A 20,400-nucleotide genomic window follows, 5' to 3' on the forward strand; every position below is an offset into this window, starting at 1 on the left:
GAAGACTGGACTGGCCTGCACAGAACCCTTACTTCAACCCCAACGAACACCTTTGGGATGAATTGGAACAACGACTACGAGCCAGGCTTTATCGCCCAACATCATTGCCCGACCTCAATAATGTTCTTGTGACTAAATGGAAGCAAGCAGTCTTCCAACATCTAGTGGAAAGCATTCCCAGAAGAGTGGCTGTTATAGCAGCAAAGGGAGGACCAACTCCATATTAATGCCCATGATTTTGGGATGAGATGGTCGACAAGCAGGTGTCCACATACTTTGGTAATGTAATGTATGTACATATAACTAGGAGTAAGTGACGGATAGTAAACATTAGCAGCAGCGTATGTGAGGAGTCAAATAGGGTCAATGCAGATAGTTAAATAGTTAACCAAATAGCTACCCAGACTAACTATTTAGCAGTCTTATGGCTTGGGGGTAGAATCTGTTCAGGGTCCTGTTGGTTCCAGATTTGATGCATTGGTACCGATTGCCGTGCGGTAGCAGAAAGAGCAGTCTATGACATTGGTGGGTGGAGTCTGACAATTTTTAGGGCCTTCCTCTGACACCTCCTGGTATACAGGTCCTGGATGGCAGGGAGCTCAGCCTCAGTGATGTACTGGGTCGTACTCACTACCCTCTGTAGCGCTATGTGGTCGGATGCCAAGAAGTTGCTATACCAAGCGGTAATTTCCAATAGTCCACGATCGGCTCCTTTGTCTTGCTGATGTTGAGGAAGAGGTTCTTGTCCAAGCACCACACTGCCAGGCATATGACTCCTCCCTAAAGATTGACTCATCATCGTCAGTGATCAGACCTACCACCATCATGTTGTTGGCAAACTTAATGATGGCATTGGAGTCGTGCGTAGCCACGCAGTCGTAGGTGAACAGGTAGTACAGGAGGGGACTAAGCATGCACCCTTGAGGGGCCCCGTGTTGAGGTGTCAGCGTGGCAGATGCGTACTTGCCTAACATCACCACCTGGGGGTGGCCCATCAGGAATACCAGGATCATGTTTCAAAGGGAGGTGTTCAGTCCCAGGGTCCTTATCTTAGTGATGAGCTTGGAGGGCACTATGGTTTTAAAAGCTGAGCTACACTCAGTGGATACACAGTGCTGCAATTGTGTAAGAGTGAAAGAGGTTGAAGTAGCAATCTGTCCAGCCGGTCTCCTATGCAGAGGCATTGGAAATTGCAGAAGGAGCAAGTGGAAATTAGGAAGAAATGTCAATAGACATCTTGAAGCCTGGAAAAAATGTTTATTAGTTGAAGGATCCTGAAATTCTGATAGTAAAGAAGGTGGATTTCGTTGCGTTTATTGCGCATGTGACAAATTATACATGCCAAACTGGATATAATTGTGAATGTGGCTAAAAGGTTTTTGGATCTCCAGCATTGGTGGGAAAAGTACTCAATTCTCATACTTAAGTAAAGGTAAAGATGTCTTAATAGAAAATGACTCAAGTAAAAGTAAAAGTCACCCAGTGAAATAATACTTGAGTAAAAGTCTAAAAGTATTTGGTTTAAAATATATACTCTTGTTCAAAAGTTTGGGATCAGTTAGAAATGTTCTTGTTTTTGAAAGAAAGGCACATTTTTTGTCCATTAAAATAACATCAAATTGATCAGAAATATAGTGTAGACCTTGTTAATGTTGTAAATAACTATTGTAGCTGGAAACGGCTGATTTTAAGGGAAATATCTGCATGGGCGTACAGAGGCCCATTATCAGCAACCATCACTCCTGTGTTCCAATGGCACGTTCTGTTAGCTAATCCAAGTTTATCATTTTAAAAGGCTAATTGATCATAATAAAACCTTTTTGTAATTATGTTAGCACAGCTGAAAACTGTTGTTTTGATTAAAGAAGCAATAAACTTGTCCTTATTTAGACTAGTTGAGTATCTGGAGCATCAGCATTTGTGGGTTCGATTACAGGCTCAAAATGGACAGAAACAAAGAAGTTTCTCCTGAAACTCATCAGTCTATTCTTGTTCTGAGAAATTAAGGCTATTCCTTGCGAGAAATTGCCAAGAAACTAAAGATCTCGTACAACACTGTGTACTACTCCCTTCACAGAACAGAGCAAACTGGGTCTAAACAAAATAGAAAGAGGAATGGGAGGCCTCGGTGCACAATTGAACAAGAGGACAAGTACATTAGAGTGTCTAGTTTGAGAAACAGATGCCTCACAAGTTCTCAACTGGCAGCTTCATTAAATAGTACCTGCAAAACACCAGTCTCAACGTCAACAGTGAAAAGGCAACTCCGGGATGTTGGCCTTCTAGGCAGAGTTGTAAAGAAAAAGCCAAATCTCAGACTCTTTTTATTGGCCAGTCTGAGATGTGTCTTTTTCTTTGCAACTCTGCTTAGAAGGCCAGCATGCCGGTACTATTTAATTAAGCTGTCAGTATATGGCAGCATGCACCTTTAACGTTTGTTTGCAGCCCGTTATAATACCATAGAAGAAGAAGAAGAAGAAGAAGGGAGCATGGCAGCAAAATGGTTACCAACGTAATTAAATAGGATCATAAACTGAGTTGTTCGAGACCTGAATGCTGATTGGCTGACAGCCGTGGTATTTCAGACTGTATATAAAGCATATGACAAAGCATTTATTTTTACTGCTCTAATTACGTTGTTAACCAGTTTATAATAGCAATAAGGAACCTCTGGGGTTTGTGATATATGGCCAATATACGATGTCTAACAGGCTGACGACACCGCTCGCGTCGCAAAATAAATGTAGAAATCTATATTATTCAATTATTGCACCCACACTGCTCGCACGCGCCAATGAGCGTCTGCATTGCCAAAGGCTAAAATAGAAGATAGTTCTATTTGTGATGCAGATCGCGCTGCAAGCCCTGCCTCTCCCATGTCCTCATTCATTTATAGAAGCAGGTACCCACGTGCCATCTCCTCATTGGTTATACCCACGTGGGTGACTGAAAGACGATCGAGATCGGTGGCGGTAATACATCTAATTTATGAAAGTTGCCAATCGCAATATAAAGTCCAGAGAAGAAAAAGCCTGGAAGGAGGAGAGATGACTAGAAACAATTCAGTTGACCATTTTATATATGGATTAATTGTCAGAGTAGAGGACCTTGTGCATTTCAGGTAAAATAACAACTCAATGTTTATATCCCTGGACAATTTAGCTAGCAACCGAAAGCTAGCTAAACAGGACAAATTAGCTAGCAAGTGCAAGCTAGCTAGCTAAATTGCCATACATGTTTAATGCTTTCGACTTGTCCCCAAATTAATGTAATTGGTTCAGAGTTTGTTTTGATATTTTGGCATTATTGCTTAATTAGATGAAATGTCCTTTTTTCCTCCATTTCCATAAAAAAAATGTGCAATCCCTTTTCCAAACTATGAAAGGCAGCACCACCCAACAAGGAAGCATCTAGTCTGCCGGAAAACAAAACGAAGAAGGTGGATTTGCGTCGAAGCTGCGCAATTAGTAGCAGCTTGAACACTTCTGTTTTGCACGCATCCATCCATGGTATTAGAGACCCCAAAAAGGATAAGCTAGTGATTGCTGTTATTGGATGGAACGAGCTATTTTGGTGGAGGAAAGAAACCATGGGTATTGACTGCATAATATTCCGTGTAACGTTAAACTAGAACTGGCTTAACATTCACATTAAAGGTATGTTAAGCACCTGCCGAGGCCTTGTTTGCTTCGAGTCAAGTCAGTAATCGGCCTGTTTGGAACATTATTAACTTACTCTGCAGAGGCTCGACTTGAGCCGCAGGATTTAGCCTCTAGCGAGTCAATTGTTTACAATTTGAAAATTAGCTATAAAGTTTGTCATAAATGTAAATTGTTGTCCACAATTTATTGGTTGTTCTCATGAAGTAAGCCTCGTATACGTGTACGGCCAAACAATTTTAGCTAGCGAACGTTAGCTATCGTAAACTTGGCAGGTGTGGGTCGGTGGGTGCAGCTAGCTAGTTAGGCCATATCAGTATTTACCCGCTACTTATGCCAAAGCTGCTCCAGAAACATCAACAATGTCTTTGGTAGCGTATGCTAGCAGTGATGACAGTGATTCAGACGAAACGTCTAACGTTAGTTCCATCGTCCCGGGTAGCAAACGTGGGGGGCTTTTCGCACGCCTCCCTGACCCTAAAAGATCTGCCTCAGAGGCACTAGGAAACGTGCGACCAAGCAAAGGGACAACACACTTATCTTCACGGAACACTGTGTCAAACGATTGCGACGAGGACTCAGTTACCCGTTCTCAGCCGTCCAAGGGAGGGTTGCCTTTCGACTTACCTAAACCGAAGAAGCGAACAGAGCCTGTCAAAATCCCTATACCTGAGATAAAGAGAGGGGATGTAAGTAACAGGGCCGCAGGCTCATAACCATGCTAGATTTTAAACATTTAATGTGCTTGTTTTGAAATGGATTAGAAGTGTTGATTTCAAAATGATCCTATGTCTTGTCAACAGTCTGACTCTGATGAAGATGAACCAAGGAGAAAGAAATCCCTGCCCCAGGTAAAACATGATTTGCATTTTAGATCATTTTCAGTGACAAATTCTCAGTATATTTAACCTTTATTCAACTAGGCAAATCAGTTGAGAACTAATTATTTACAATGATGGCCAAACCCGGGTGACGCTGGGCCAATTGTGCGCTGCCCTATGGGACTCCCAATCACAGCCGGAGGTGATTAAAAAACTATATATATATATTTCACCTTTATTTAACCAGGTAGGCTAGTTGAGAACAAGTTCTCATTAACAACTGCAACCTGGCCAAGATAATGCAAAGCAGTGCGACACAAACGACAACACAGAGTTACACATGGAATAAACAAACATATTCAATAATACAATAAGGGGGGGAAAGTCTATATACAGTGTGTGCAAATGAGGTAAGATAAGGGAGGTAAGGCAATAAATGGGCCATAGTGATGAAATAATTACAATATAGCAATTAAACGCTGAAGTGATATATGTGCAGAAGATGAGTGCAAGTAGAGATACTGGGGTGCAAAGGAGCAAAATAAATAACAGTATGAGGATGAGGTAGTTGGATGGGCTATTTACAGATGGGCTATGTACAGGCGCAGTAATCTGTGAGCTGTTCTAACAGCTGGTGCTTAAAGCTAGTGAGAGAGATGAGTCTCCAGCTTCTGTGATTTTCTAGTTTGTTCCAGTCATTGGCAGCAGAGAACTGGAAGGAAAAGTGGCCAAAGGAGGAATTGGCTTTGAGGGTGCATAGTGAAATATACCTGCCGGAGCTCGTGCTACGGGTGGGTGCTGCTATGGTGACCAGTGAGCTGACATAAGGCGGGGCTTTACCTAGCAAAGACGAATAGATGACCTGGAGCCAGTGGGTTTGGCAACGAATATGAAGCGAGGGCCAGCCAACGAGAGCATACAGGTTGCAGTGGTGGGGAGTATATGGGGATTTGGTGACAAAATGGATGGCACTGTGATAGACTGCATCCAATTTGCTGAGTAGAGTGTTGCAGGCTATTTTGTAAATTCCATCGTCTAAGTCGAGGATCGGTAGGATAGTCAGTTTTACGAGGGTATGTTTAGCAGCATGAGTGAAGGATGCTTTGTTGCGAAATAGGAAGGCAATTCTAGATTTAATTTTGGATTGAAGATTCTTAATGTTAGTCTGGAAGGAATGTTTACAGTCTAACCAGACAGGTATTTGTAGTTGTCCACATATTCAGAATCATCCAGAGTAGTGATGCTGGACGGGCAGGCAGGTGTGGGCAGCTATCTGTTGAAGATACATCAGCTACTTGGGTGAAGGAGAAATGGGGGGAGGCTTGGGCAAGTTGCTGTGGGGGGGTGCAGGGCTGTGGACTGGGGTAGGGGTAGCCAGGTGGAAAGCATGGCCAGCCATAGAAAAATGCTTGTTGAAATTCTCAATTATTGCGGATTTATCGGTGGTGACAGTCTTTCCTAGCCTCAGTGCAGTGGGCAGGTGGGAGGAGGTGCTCTTATTCTCCATGGACTTTAGTGTCCCAGAACTTTTTGGAGTTTGTGCTACAGGATGCAAATATCTGTTTGAAAAAGCTAGGCTTTGCTTTCCTAACTCCCTGTGTGTATTGGTTCCTAACTTCCCTGAAAAGTTGAATATCGCGGGGGCTATTCGATGCTAATGCAGTACGCCACCAGATGTTCTTGTGCTGGTCAAGGGCAGTCAGGTCTGGAGTGAACCAAGGGCTATATCTGATCCTGGTTCAATTTTTTTTTAATGGGGCATACTTATTTAAGATGGTGAGGAAAGCACTTTTTAAAGAATAACTAGGCATCCTCTACTGATGGAATGAGATCAATATCCTTCCAGGATACCCGGGCCAGGTCAACGAGAAAGGCCTGCTCGCTGAAGTGTTTTAGGGAGCGTTTGACAGTGATGAGGGGTGGTCGTTTGACCGCAGACCCATTACGGACACAGGCAATGAGGCAGTGACCGCTGAGATCCTGGTTGAAGACAGCAGAGTTGTATTTGGAGGGCAGACTGGTTAGGATGATATCTATGAGGGTGCCCGTGTTTACGGATTTGGGGGCATCAAGCTTAGATTGTAGGATGGCCCGGGGTGTTAAGCGTGATACAGCCTGGAAATGTGGATGTAGGCCTTGCCAACCATACCTATCATGTTCTAAGCCCTCATCTAAGTCGTCACTAGCCGGCCTCCGCCCAGTACCCTGCTCTGAACCTTATTAACTTTTCTAGCCGGCTACCACTTGGTACTCTACCCTGCACCCTAGACTGCTACCCGATGTATATAGTCATGAACACTGGTAACTTTAATGTTATACGGTTTCACCCACATATGAATACACAGTATTTTAGTCATGATTCATCCTAAATAACTTATTTAAAAAATGTCAGGATTGTGTGTATTGTTTGTTCTTCTAGTTATTAATGCACTGTTAGATCTAGGAACATAAGCATTTCGCTGTACCCGTGATAACATCTGTAAATCTGTGTATGTGACCAACAAACTTTGATTATTTAGGACCTTTTTTCTTTCTCTCTTTCCATCTCTATCTCAGGGTCCTGGCACTGGCCTTTCCTCCCTCCTGCCTCAGCCAAAAAACATGGTTGTGAAGGAGATGCAGAGGGCCCTAGTGCCGCACACCCTCACCAAGCGGCCTGAGCCAAGGAAACCCACAAAGCCCTCCTTAGGGGCCTCCCAGGGCCACCTCAGCTCCAGTGCATCCCCCTCCGCCATCAAAGCAGCAGCTAAATCGGCTGCCCTGCAGCTAGCGAGGCAAATAGCTGCTGAGGAAAGTGACGAAGAACTTGCCCCCGAGAACTACTTCTCCCTGGAAGACAGCGCCAAGCCTCTCCCCGCTGTGGTCCCCAGCTTGAACCCGGAGCCTGTCCCCACCTCAGGCCTGCTACCTGCTCCTCCAGGCATGCAGCGTGGTACATTCCAGTCAGATGCCCCTCTGGACTTTAGCGCAAACCAAGAGGGAGCTTGGGGAGGTCAACAGCTAGGGGTGTACCAGCAGCCCTCGGCAGAGCCTCAGGTACGGAGAAAATTTGGGTCAATGGATACACTACATAACCAAAAGTGGACACATGCTTGTGGAACATCTCATTCCAAAATGAGCATTAATATGGAGTTGGTCCCCCTTTACTTTAATAGCAGCCTCCACTCTTCTGGGAAGGCTTTCCACTAGATGATGGAACATTGCTGCAGGTATTTGCTTACATTCACAAGAGCATTAGTGAGGTTGAGCGCTGATGTTGTGCGATTAGGCCTGGCTCGCAGTTGGGTTTATCAATTCATACCAAAGGTGTTTGGGGTTGAGGTCAGGGCTCTGTGCAGACCAGTCCAAGTTCTTCCACACCGTTCTCGACAAACAATTTCTGTATGGACGTTGCTTTGTGCACGGGGCATTGCCATGCTTAAACAGGAAAGGGCCTTCCCTAAACTGTTGCCACAACGTTGGAAGGTAAGAATCGTCTCAACTGTCATTATATGCTGTAGCGTTAAGACTTCCCTTCACTGGAACTAAGGGGCCTTGCCCGACCCATGAAAAACAGCCCCGGACCATTATTCTTCCTCCACCAAACTTTACCGTTTTCACTATGCATTCGGCATGTCGCGTTCTCCTGGCATCTGCCAAACCCAGATTAGTCCGTCGGACTGCCAGATGATGAAGCGTGATTCATTACTCCAGAGAATGCGTTTCCACTGGCGGCGAGCTTTACTCCACTCCAGCCGACACTTGGCATTGCGGATGGTGATTTTAAGATTGTGTGCAGCTGCTCGGCCATGGAAACCATGAAGCTCTCAACAAACAGTTTTTGTGCTGACGTTGGTTCCAGAGGCAGTTATGAACTCTGTAGTGAGTGCTGCAACTGAGGACAAACTACTTTACATGCTTGGGCACTCGGCGGTCCCGTTCTGTGAGCTTGTGTGGCCTACCACTTCATGACTAAGCCTTTGTAACAGCACTTACAATTGACCCGGGCAGCTCTAGCAGGGCAGAAATTTGACGAACTGACTTGTTGGAAAGGTGGCATCCAATGACGGTGCCACGTTGAAAGTCATGAAGCTCTTCTGTAAGGCCGTTCTATTGCCAATGTTTGTCTACGGAGATTGCATGGCGCTGTGCTCAATTTTATACACCAGTCATCAACGGGTGTGGCTGAAATGGCTGAATCCAGTAATTTAAGGGATGTCCATATAATTTTGTGTATATATAGTGTGTAGCTCTTTATCCCTCTAGCTAGCTAGATGGACATATATAAGCTTAGCAATGCATTGTGTAAAACTATGTTGCCAATACATCAAAATAAACTCCAATAATACTCAACTTCCACAATAGACCAAATACAATAGACCTACTGTGCATTACCAACTCAAATGTCCAACTACAACTTATTTTAGGTGAGAGCAAATTATGGATATCAGTCGTACCAAGCTGATATTCAGTTTCAAACATCAGATGTACTATGCCCAGAATTGATCCTTATTGACCCCTGTGAGTTTGGCACACAGCAGTTTGCTGTAAAATCTCTTGTTCTCATCCGTTGAGATGACTCAGGGTGGCGTAATGCTCTTGTGTCATGTTGCATTGATACAGGCTAACAAAAAACATCCTGTTGGATAGGGTTACTACAACGAGGCTTACTACCAGGATCCAGAGTCTGACCCAGCGTTGCCCGAGCCAGAGCAACCTAGTTCCTCCGCCCTGTTTGATGATGAAGCGGTAAGAATGTTTCTTGACTTGACATTGGTCTGTTGGCTTGTTATTGATCAGGAACGTGATTTTTCCCTGATCAATCAGGAAGCCTTTCCCTTCTGACATCCTGTATATCACTGAATTTGACCTACCGCGAAACTAATATCCTGCTCTTCTTGATTTGTTTTATATTGTCCTGATTGCATCCATAATTGTCAGCATAGTTCATACACTGAATAGAGGTTGCTGCTTCAAGATATAGAAGAGTATATATTTTCTGGTTGCAGTTCATGAGGCTGCAGGGGAAGAGGAACAGGGGCAAGGAAGAGGTGAAGTTCCTGGAGATTAAGGGAGATGACCAGCTGAGCGGCAATCAGCAGTGGATGACCAAGAGCATGACGGAAGAGAAGCAAGAGCGCAAATCCTTCAGCAAGGTGAGGAAGATTTGCACTGGAACCATCCCCATATTGCTTACACTTGTCCATTCTTTTCAGATCTGTTAACATCAAAGGGTTAGGTGCTAGGAGCTGAATTGGAACCTGGATTGTAGTAGTGATTATGTGGTAGGGGAATGTAAGGCGACAGTGGATTTAGAGTTGAGGAGTTGGTAGGTTAAGACTTTTTTTCATGTCGCTTAGTGAGGATTTTGTTATCTGATCTCAACCTTGCTTGGGCTGACTCCCTAACCTCTTCCCTATGTCTGTAGAAAAAGGGAGACCAACCCACAGGGCAACAGCGACGCAAGCACCAGATCACATACCTCATCCACCAGGTGAGTAAATACTGTTTACATTGCTACAGTACTGTCTTGAACCCTACTGTCTTCAGTAGACTCAAACCGGAGAAAAACAAAATGTGTTCCCACTGGACAAGTTGTCCTTCTGTTGAGAATAAAATAAAATGTTTTTCCCTGTTTGGCGCCTACTGAACACAACTTGGCACACCTATCACTGGCAATCATTTTGGAAACACTTAACATGCATGGTTATTGGCCTCATATCAACAGACCTGGATTTGACCAGATATGTGATTTGTACAAGCAAAATGTGTCAAAGTTTGAGTTAACTTGTAATTCTGATCACCTATAGGCAAAGGAGCGAGAGCTAGAGCTGAAGAACAACTGGGCTGACAACAAGCTGACTCGCCGGCAAACACAGGCCAAATACGGCTTTTAAGAACCGTAACAGAAGGCTTGGTGGCATGCATAGCCCCCCCTGGAGATTTAGAGTAGTACAGTCCAGAAGATGTTCTCAACATGGGGCAGAGGTTACACACCTCATAGACCCATCCTTGGAGATGTTAACACTGACTTTCCTTTTTGTCCCCCCTGTTTGTGGGCCACCCTGGATTTGATACTTAACATTGCTGATATAAAGTAGTTTTGGTGGTCTATTTGATATTTGTTTGTTGGCTGCATAGGAAATCAAACTAATCAGACTGCTGCACACATGCTTTCCTGGGAAATTGTATTTAAATGCAATTTTATGTGCTGGTGGTGGTATTTCACCAGATTACACATTACTGATAATTGGTCGTTCCAGTCTGAGCATAAGAGGAATGTTTTCCTTGCGGAATCCATATTGTATGTTTCCAATGGTGGGACAGTGACCAGCTCTAAAATTGTCAATCAACCACCACCTTCCCCTAGTTTTTTAAATGTTAGGAAACACTTTTTCTCCTTGGTGGAATTTCTGTTGTGGAGATGTATTCCAAACAGGTCAGGTTGAAGCATCTCTTTACTGTATTTTGGGGGAAGAGTTAGTCTTTGAAAGGAGCCAGAAACTCCTGTCTGCCAATAAATACAATCATATACAGTGACTTATTGGTATTATAATGAACTGTGCAATTTGAATAAATACTGCCTGTTGCTCAGCCTGTGGAGAATCTTGTAGGATGTTGCCTTCTCTTCAGAGGGAGCATGGATGTGAAATTGGATCCGTTTTGTATTTTACCATCCCGGCTAGCTAACCAGGTTTTTAAATGTCTCTCTTGCCAGACCTCAACATTTAGTGAGGATTTGGGAATCCATATTTCTGAAGGGTGCTCTCTGCACATTCTGCTGGTGTTATAGCGTTATATGATAGCAATTCTGGATCGAAAGACAGATACTGTATGTATAAGAAATATGCTACGGTACATTCCTTGCTTACACTTACCCAATCCTCACAGATCGTCACGGGTGTGAAGAGAAATGGAACTTGGAAGGGCAGTTTACTAATCATTACACCTGGATAACTCTCCCCCCAAAGAAAATGCTGAAAACCAGCATCTCTGTTCTACCTTTCGTGATGAGCTAGCTCGTGTTTTGTATATTGACTCCTATTAAGTAAAAGCAGATATCATGTAACCATGTTCACAACTTGGCATTGGCAGGGACAAAGACTGGCACTGCCAAAAGCACTCCATTGGGGACAATGCTATAGACAGACTGCTAGATTTAAAGGTGTTACGGCTAACTATTTTAGGCACTCAGATCTTAAAGGTCTGTGCTTTGCCAAGCTAATTAGGAGGCATTTCAATACTGTATATCTGTAAGAGGCAGGGGAAATACCTTTGTTTTACCCTACTGTTACATGTTTTGTGCTGTTACAATAAATGTATTTCATTTCCTGACTTGCCAGATTTGATACGTATTGTCCAACACCTCAGCTCTTAACATTAAGGACAAACCGAAATAAAAATCAGTCGATGGTGCTGACACCTGGAAAACCAGACCGAGTTAACAGCTTCATCCCAGGCAGTTGCACTGTAACTACTCATGTGAAAGTGATGGTATGCATATGAAAATAATGAAATGACAAAATGAGACTAGAATACAATATAACTCAATCTTGCACTTTCAAAACAGATCCAAAGATGCTTTAATCATTTATTGTCAGGAGTCAAACAGTAAACCGCCCCGGCAGCATCTAGTAATGACAAAGTAGCTTTGGAGTACTTAAAGTTTAGTCCTCAATCGTGGGGTTCTTTGTCTTTTTCCTGAGTCGCTTCTGGAATAGGGGCCTCTTCTACTGCAGCTGCGACATTCTGCTTTTGCCTTTTCAACAGTTTGCGCCCAGTCGCTGTAGGGTCTTCAAAGGGCACCACCGACATGGGGATGCGCACAGTATCTATCCCATTAACCTGGGGAGACAAAGGCATATGAACACTGGAACCACAGGGCCAGATTACCACACAGGACACTAACCTTAACCCCCCAGATATCATATGAACATCATAAGCCATGACAAAATGTGTTAAATTGTAGGAAATTAGCTATAAAAAGAAAAATGTGTAGATGTAAAACTGCAAATTTCTCTGCGCCATGGCAAAAACTAATTGCAGCAAATTAGTTTCCCCAAATAATACAAAATAAAAAGAGCTAAATCTAATATGTGTGAAAATAGTTTTGATATAGGTGTAGTTTTGATGGGACATTGCTAGATGGGCAGCCAACTGTCGGGTAAAGGAAGGGCGGGAGGGGAATGACATGTCCTAAAACAGCTTAGAACAAACATATCTAAATTCTAACAACGTCAGTGTGTTAAATATACTTTATTCACAAAAGTCAGTGGTGGTTCTAGTGTTAATGAAATGCCTTAAATCATCTCAACCATTTTGGCTCCTCAGTCTCCAGTTTCTGGTCTGATACCAGACCAGAGCCATTTGAGCTGCTGCTCTCTTCATTAGTAATGAAAGAGAAGTTATTTTGGTAGTAAAAAGCCAATGCTTTCATTGGAGAAAATTACCAATAAAACCCACAGTTCCACACATTTAGACCAGACCAAATAAAATGTCAACACAGTTAAATATGAAGTTGTGCCCTTACTGTGACCTCACACCAGTAATCTCCCAGGTCTTTGATTGACTCTTCTGGTAGTCTCAGTGCATGAGGTGGCACAAATATGCCCCGCTGAATAGGAAAAAGATAAGACTAAATCAAAAGATTGAAGTGAAAGCAATGACTGCTTCTCAGTCATCATTGGCAACCTTTGTTACAGAACATGGTAGAAAATGCTACCAAACCGACACCACTTAATCAGTAGAGGATGATTAGACATGAGTGAATGTGGACAATTCCACAGTAACAGTGTTGCTGAGACTCCCAATTTTTTTCACTTTAATATGTCAACAAAAACCAATCATTGAAAAGTTGAAACATACAACTACGCACAAGAACTACTTTTAACAATTTTACAAAAACACATTTGCAGTTGCAAAGGTTGGTAACAGAATGACGGTTTGTGCCATCATTCTGCTACCCAACTTTGCATCTGCCCTGTTCTTCAAGTAAATGTGTTTTTGTAAAATGTTCAGTGAAAATCGTTAAAAGTAGTCCTTGTGCATAGAGTTGTATGGTTTGTTGAACATTTTCAACCGTGAAATTGCTCTATTACTGTCTGTTTGATGAAAATGGTGATTACCCAACCCTTGCAGATCTGTGACTGCTTCAAGGAAGGATGAATGTCCTCCATTTTTCATTTTACTGAATAATCTACAAGCCCGGTCTTACCTTCTGGAGAATCTGTCTGCAGACTATCTCTTTGGTGATGTCATACTCAATGGAGGTTCTTTTCTCAACCTTCAACTCCATATGCTTCAGGATCTCCACCGTCTGCAAATAAGACACACAGCTCGGTTGTAGACAACTGACAGACTAATGGGTAGTAGGAGCGATGTTAATTTGCAAATACAGAAGTACAAATAGGATCTATTAAATATTATTCTAGTTGTTTCAGACAAACGGTTGGTGATGAGCAACACAGCCACAGTACACCAACTTAAGCAGGGGTTAGTCTTAGAAATGAGATGAACTAAAGGAAAAAGGAATGCCCTGCTCACCAGCTGTCCTGTGCGGGTTTGGATTCTCTCCTCGGGCCTCCCTTCATGTAAAAGCTGTAGAGGGAAATGATACGTCTGTTTTATGAGGTGCAATATAAGGACTGCATATAACATAGGATCCAGCTATGTTTCATCAACCCTACAATAAAAATGGCAGACTCGCACCCATGAACCTTTTTCTACAAACCATACCCTCAATGCATCTAAAGACTCAGAAGAAAACACTCACCCTCAGCTCCTCTGCAAACATCGCTTTGTTTTCTGGTGATGGGTAGACTGCCAGGCCTTGGGCCAAGAGGTTATTGCGTCCAACAGACTTTTTCACAAACACAGTGTCACCTCGCCCACCAAGCTCTGATAATAAAGCCACAAATACATTAGAATGCATGCATGCCCAATTCTTCATGCTAAGTAATATCCTTGTCCGGATATTGGAAGAACAAACAGGCATACGTACTAGCCACAGTCTGTGAGAGGATGAGTTCCATCTTCTCCTTAGGAGCATGCTTTGTGTCCTCTACCACTTTGTAGACCCGATGTCGCCGAGGGTACAGTCTTGGTGGGCGGCCCTCTTTGGACAATGGGACCTGCCACCAACGCTCGACCACAACTGTATTCTGTGCAAGAGAGAAAATGGGGTATAGTAGGAGAGCTTTGTTCCCCAGGGGTATATTCATTATAGAAACCGTTTACTGTTTAAGAACCAAATGGAAACAAACAAAAAATGTAACTAAAACGGGGAGGGACATACCTGAATTTGTCCAATACAAACTCTTGTTTAGGAATCATGACATTGTGTACTTTAGGAAAATAGGCATCTTTCTCGACTCAAACCCTGACTTTAAAATATGATCAATGGACAAACAGCTTAGCAACCACACAACGCAGCATGACAACGTGAACACGATTGATCAAAAGTCTGCTTGGCAGGGTGTTATACGTTCCACCATTCGTTGCAACATGGTCTCAGAGCATTTCATACCATTCTGTATGTAAAGCCGGGATAATTAATTCAGTATGTTACATTTTGTATGGTTACAGACAGATGCTTACTTTTAAAAAACAAATGGAGGGTGGTTGGTCGGGTAGATAGGTGGGGGTTGCGAGTTCAAATCTCATGTTCAACTTTAGCATCTTTTCAACTACTTACAACATTTTAGTTACTTTGCAATTACTCAGCATGTTGGCTAACCCTTCCTAATCTTAACCTTTTTAACTAACTCTTCCACTAACCTAACTCCTAAACTTAAACCCTACCTTAGCATATGTTAGCTACCTCGCTAGAATTCATAACATATCAAATTGAGCACATTCGTAACCCATTGTACATTTTGCAAATTTGTAACATATAATCCAAATTTTAATTCCCATATCATACGAAATGGGTAATGGACAGCCACAAATTAATACATACCGTACTAAATGGAGAGAGTCTCAGATTTATGTACAGAATAATACGAAATGCTCTGAGACGAGGTTGTTCATTGTCCAATGGGATTCCAGACTCCTTTCTCTAATATCTCTGTCTAATTCACGGGAGGCTGCTGAGGGGAAGACTGCTCATAATGTCTTGAACGGAGCCAATGGAATTCCACAAAACACATGGAAACACTAGCAGTGTTTGAATACTCATACTAACATATCAAAATAAAATGTTAATTTATTTGTCACATACACATGGTTGGCAGATGTTAATGTGAGTGTAGCAAAATGCTTGTGCTCCGACCATGCAGTAATATCTAACAAGTAATCTAACCTATCAATTTCACAACAACTACCTTATAATACACACACAAGTGTAAAGGAATGAATAAGAATATGTACATAAATATATGAATGGCAAGATGCAGTAGATGGTATAGAGTACAGTATATACATATGAGATGAGTAATGTTGGGTATGTAAACATTATATAAAGTGTCATTGTTTAAAGTGGCTAGTGATACATTTATTACATCACATTTTTCCATTATTAAAGGTGGCTAGAGTTGTATCAGTATGTTGGCAGCAGCCACTCAATGTTAGCGATGGCTGTTAAACAGTCTGATAACCTTGAGATAGAAGCTGTTTTTTAGTCTCTCGGTCCCCGCTTTGATGCACCTGTACTAACCTCACTTTCTGGATGATAGCGGGGTGAACAGGCAGTGGCTCAGGTGGTTGTTGTCCTTGATGATCTTTTTTGCCTTCCTGTGACATCAGGAGGTGTAGGCGTCCTGAGGGCAGGTAGTTTGCCCCCAGTGATGCTTTGTGCAGACCTCACCACCCCCTGGAGAGCCTTACGGTTATGGGCGGAGCAGTTGCCGTACTTGGCGGTGATACAGCCCGACTGGATGCTCTCGATTGTGCATCTGTAAAAGTTTGTGAGTGTTTTTGATGACAAGCCAAATTTCTTCATCCTCCTGAGGTTGAAGAGGCGCTGCTGTGCCTTCTCACCACGCTGTCTGTGTGGTGGACCATTTCAGTTTGTCCGTGATGTGTATGCCGCGGAACTTAAAATGTACTAATTGTTTACCCCTTTTTCTACCCAATTTCGTGGTATCCAATTGTTTTTAGTAGCTTGTATCTTGTCTCTATCTTGTCTCAACTCGCGTACGGCTCGGTAGAGACGAAGGTTGAAAGCCATGCATCCTCCGATACACAACCCAACCAAGGCGCACTGCTTCTTAACACAGCGCGCATCCAACCCGGAAGCCAGCCGCACCAATGTGTCGGAGAAAACACTGTGCACCTGCGCCCGGCCCGCCACAGGAGTTGTTGGTGCGCGATAAGACAAGGATATCCCTACCGGCCAAGCCCTCCCTAACCCGGACGACGCTAGGCCAATTGTGCGTCGCCCTACGGACCTTCCGGTCGCGGCCGGTTACGACAGAGCCTGGGCGTGAACCCTCTGGTGGCACAGCTGGCACTGCAGTACAGCGCCCTTAACCACTGCGCCACCCAGGAGGCTTGTCTGCTAACTTGATGATTGAGTTGGAGGCGTGCATGGCCACACAGTCGTGGGTGAACAGGGACTACAGGAGGGCTGAGAACACACCCGTGTGGGGCCCCAGTGTTGAGGATCAGTGGAATGGAGATTTTACCTACCCTCACCACCTGGGGGAGGCCCGTCAGGAAGTCCAGGACCCAGTTGCACAGGGTGGGGTCGAGACCCAGGGTCTTGAGCTTAATGACGAGTTTGGAGGGTACTATGGCGTTAAATGCTGAGCTGTAGTCGATGAACAGCATTCTTACATAGGTATTCCTCTTGTCCAGATGGGTTAGGACAGTGTGATTGTCGTCTGTGGACCTATTGGGGTGGTAAGCAAATCGGAGTGGGTCTAGGGTGTCAGGTAGGGTGGAGGTGATATGGTCCTTGACTGGTCTCAAAGCACTTCATGATGACGGGAGTGCTACGGGCGGTAGTCATTTACCTCAGTTACCTTAGCTTTCTTGGGAACAGGAACAACGGTGCCCCTTGAAGCATGTGGAAACAGCAGACTGGGATAAGGATTGATTGAATATGTCCGGAAACACATCAGCCAGCTGGTCTGTGCATGCTCTAAGGATGCGGCTGGGGATGCCGTCTGGGCCTGCAGCCTTGCGAGGGTTAACACGTTTAAATGTTTTACTCACATTCACGTTGGCTACAGTGAAGGAGAGCCCGCAGGTTTTGGTAGCGGGCCGTGTTAGTGGCACTGTATTGTCCTCAAAGCGAGCAAAGAAGTTGTTTAGTCTGTCTGGGAGCAAGACATCGTGGTCCGCGACGGGGCTGGTTTTTCTTTTGTAGTCCGAGATTGACTGTAGACTGCCACATTCCTCTCGTGTCTGAGCCGTTGAATTGCGACTACTTTGTCTCTATACTGATGCTTAGCTTGTTTGATTGCCTTGCGGAGTGAATGGCTACGATGTTTATATTCGGTCATGTTTCCGGTCACCTTGCTCTGATTAAAAGCAGAGGTTCGCGCTTTCAGTTTTGTGCGAATGCTGCCATCAATCCACGGTTTCTGGTTGGGGAATATTTTAATAGACACTGTGGGTACAACATCACTGATGCACTTGTTAATAAACTCTCTCACTGAATCAGCGTATTCATCAATGTTGTTGTTCAACGCTATGCGGAACATATCCCAGTCCAGTGATTGAAGCAATCTTGAAGTGTGGAATCCGATTGGTCGGACCAGCATTGAACAGACCTGAGCGCAGGTGCTTCCTGTTTAAGTTTCTGTCTATAGGCTGGGAGCAACAAAATGGAGTCGTGGTCAGTTTTTCCGAAAGGAGAGCGGGGGAGGGCCTTATATGCATCACGGAAGTTAGAATAACAATGATTGAGGGTTGTGCCAGCCCGGGTAGCGCAATCGATATGCTGATAGAATTTTGGGAGCCTTGTTTTCAGATTAGCTTTGTTAAAAGCCCCAGCTACATTAAATGCAGCCTCAGGATGTGTGGTTTCCAGTTCACATAGAGTCAAATGAAGTTCTTTCAGGGCTGTCGATGTGTCTGCTTGGGGGGGGAATATACACGACTGTGATTATGATCGAAGAGAATTCTCTTGGTAGAGAATGTGGTCGGCCTTTGATATGTGAGAAATTCTAAGTCAGGTGAACAAAAGGACTTGAGTTCCTGTATGTTGTTATGATCACACCACGTCTCGTTAATCGTAAGGCATACACCCACGCACCTTCTTCTTACCAGAGAGATGCTTGTTTCTGTCGGCGCGATGCGTGAAGAAACCAAGTGGCTGTATCGACTCCGGTAGCGTGTCTCGAGTGAGCCATGTTTCCATGAAACAAAGAACATTACAGTCTCTGATGTCTCTCTGGAAGGCAACCTTTGCTCGGATTTCGTCTACCTTATTGTCAATAGACTGGACATTGTCGAGTAGTATGCTCGGGAGCGGTGCGCGATGTGCCCGTCTACGGAGCCTGACCAGAAGACCGGAAGTAAGACCATACTATTTGTGACAAAAGTGGAGTATGCTTATTGGACATAGTACTGCATGCCAAAAGTTCCCAGATGTCGTACTACATTAACTAAAATACAAAGTATACAAGCAGTGGACACTATTTCTGTGCATTTAGGGCTCATAATGCAATTCTTCATAAAAATGGGTGTGGCTTCATTTTCAGATTTGAAGTAAGTAAATGACAAAAATACAAATACATTGCTTTAGGTAATTAGCACAAATATTAAGATGTAATTTTTTTCAGCAATGTAATAAAGTAATTACTTTTCAAATAATTACATTAGGTTGGCTGACAATTCATTAGCTATGCTAGCCTCACTACTGCAGTTGCTTGTATGTACCATTGTTAGTTAGCTACTTAACATTAGTTGGCTACTAATACATCAAACTTGCTGGTATATTAACTAAATGCTATCTACACTACCCAATGTTTACTGTCTTGATTTATTCACGTCATGCTTAGCTAAGTGGTATAGTCGTGTGTTAATGGACATTTTCAATGAAGTCGTCAGATCTCTAGCTAGTCATTTTTTAATTCTAACAAGATGCATGGAAACAGCATCAACTTCCGGTAGACATGCGAAGCGCTAGTACACTCAACTGAAAGGATAACATTAATTTACAGTATACTAAAATTAACTAGTAGTATATGCTCATTATGTAGTATACATTATTGGTATTCTTACACAGCTCATGTGTTTGACACCTTTCCACACATTCTGCTCCACCCATTACCAAGTGCCCATCCTCCCCAATTGAGGTGCCACCAACCTCCTGTGTTGGCTATAGCTAGCAGCACCCATTTAGCTTGCAAACTTATATATTATTCCTGCCTACGTTTAAAAAACAGAAAAATGGTATCATTCACTCAAAAGCAAAACTAACTTTACCTTGCATGATGTTTGTGAAAAACTCTGAACCGAGGAATGTGTCTTTTTCGTAAACTCCCGGACTAGATCCTGAAGGACATGACGGCTGGTGCTCCACATGGTTGTCAGATTAGCTGTAAAATTCCCGTTTGTATTCAACACTGCACAACTGTTATTTTCAAACTGTACTAAAGCAAGGTGGCGTTAATGCACCTAAAGTTTGATGTTATGACTCAAACAAGATCTTGAAATTCATGCTAACCGGCTAGCTGGTTACACTTGACTTGACTAGGCGCTGTTGATGTGTGTCACATGAGCGACTACGAAGGAAAGGACCCCAGATAGGAATCTTAAATGAAGCCTGCAATAACTTGTATCTTCCGTCAAAATGTTTAAGGGTAATTTATATTAGGAATGATTTGAATGAAAACGTTGGAATTATTTTATGCAATTTCATAAAGAAACATACCTGTGTGAGAGAGAGAAATATAGGTTGTGTATGTGTTTTGGTAAAGGCTAAGAATTCACCAGTGATGATTAAGATGAGGGAGTACATTCTTTACATGTTTTTTTGCATGGCCATTTCT

General features: G+C 43.3%; 2 protein-coding genes across 2 annotated transcripts; one reads left to right on the forward strand and one right to left on the reverse strand.

Moving 5' to 3' along the window:
* The first annotated feature begins 3,410 nt into the window (after window positions 1-3,410).
* On the forward strand, window positions 3,411-11,794 carry LOC124043431 (proline-rich protein PRCC-like). The gene is made up of 7 exons (XM_046362037.1): window positions 3,411-4,348; window positions 4,463-4,510; window positions 7,037-7,516; window positions 9,110-9,208; window positions 9,469-9,615; window positions 9,888-9,953; window positions 10,270-11,794. The coding sequence occupies exons 1-7, from the start codon at window positions 4,022-4,024 to the stop codon at window positions 10,354-10,356; spliced, it is 1,254 nt and encodes a 417-aa protein (XP_046217993.1). The 5' UTR covers window positions 3,411-4,021; the 3' UTR covers window positions 10,357-11,794.
* Window positions 11,795-12,002: 208 nt separating this feature from the next.
* Window positions 12,003-20,157, reverse strand: mrpl9 (mitochondrial ribosomal protein L9). Its single transcript, XM_046362039.1, has 7 exons — window positions 19,835-20,157; window positions 14,460-14,619; window positions 14,232-14,356; window positions 14,003-14,056; window positions 13,674-13,775; window positions 12,990-13,073; window positions 12,003-12,304 (listed from the first exon to the last, which is right to left on the reverse strand). Exons 1-7 carry the CDS (start codon window positions 19,931-19,933, stop codon window positions 12,134-12,136), a joined length of 795 nt encoding a protein of 264 aa, XP_046217995.1. The 5' UTR covers window positions 19,934-20,157; the 3' UTR covers window positions 12,003-12,133.
* Between the last annotated feature and the right edge of the window lie 243 nt (window positions 20,158-20,400).

The sequence above is a fragment of the Oncorhynchus gorbuscha genome, linkage group LG09 (assembly GCF_021184085.1).
Source record: "Oncorhynchus gorbuscha isolate QuinsamMale2020 ecotype Even-year linkage group LG09, OgorEven_v1.0, whole genome shotgun sequence".
Lineage (NCBI taxonomy): Eukaryota > Metazoa > Chordata > Actinopteri > Salmoniformes > Salmonidae > Oncorhynchus > Oncorhynchus gorbuscha.

Coding starts and splice junctions, on each gene's coding strand:
- LOC124043431 (XM_046362037.1), top strand. CDS start 4,022: ATGTCTTTGGTAGCGTATGCTAGCAGTGATGACAGTGATTCAGACGAA. Junction 9,616..9,887: donor AGCGCAAATCCTTCAGCAAG/GTGAGGAAGATT, acceptor CTATGTCTGTAG/AAAAAGGGAGACCAACCCAC. Junction 9,954..10,269: donor TCACATACCTCATCCACCAG/GTGAGTAAATAC, acceptor GATCACCTATAG/GCAAAGGAGCGAGAGCTAGA.
- mrpl9 (XM_046362039.1), bottom strand. CDS start 19,933: ATGTGGAGCACCAGCCGTCATGTCCTTCAGGATCTAGTCCGGGAGTTT. Junction 14,057..14,231: donor TGTTTGCAGAGGAGCTGAGG/GTGAGTGTTTTC, acceptor TTCCCTCTACAG/CTTTTACATGAAGGGAGGCC. Junction 12,305..12,989: donor ATTACTGGTGTGAGGTCACA/GTAAGGGCACAA, acceptor TTGTCTCCCCAG/GTTAATGGGATAGATACTGT.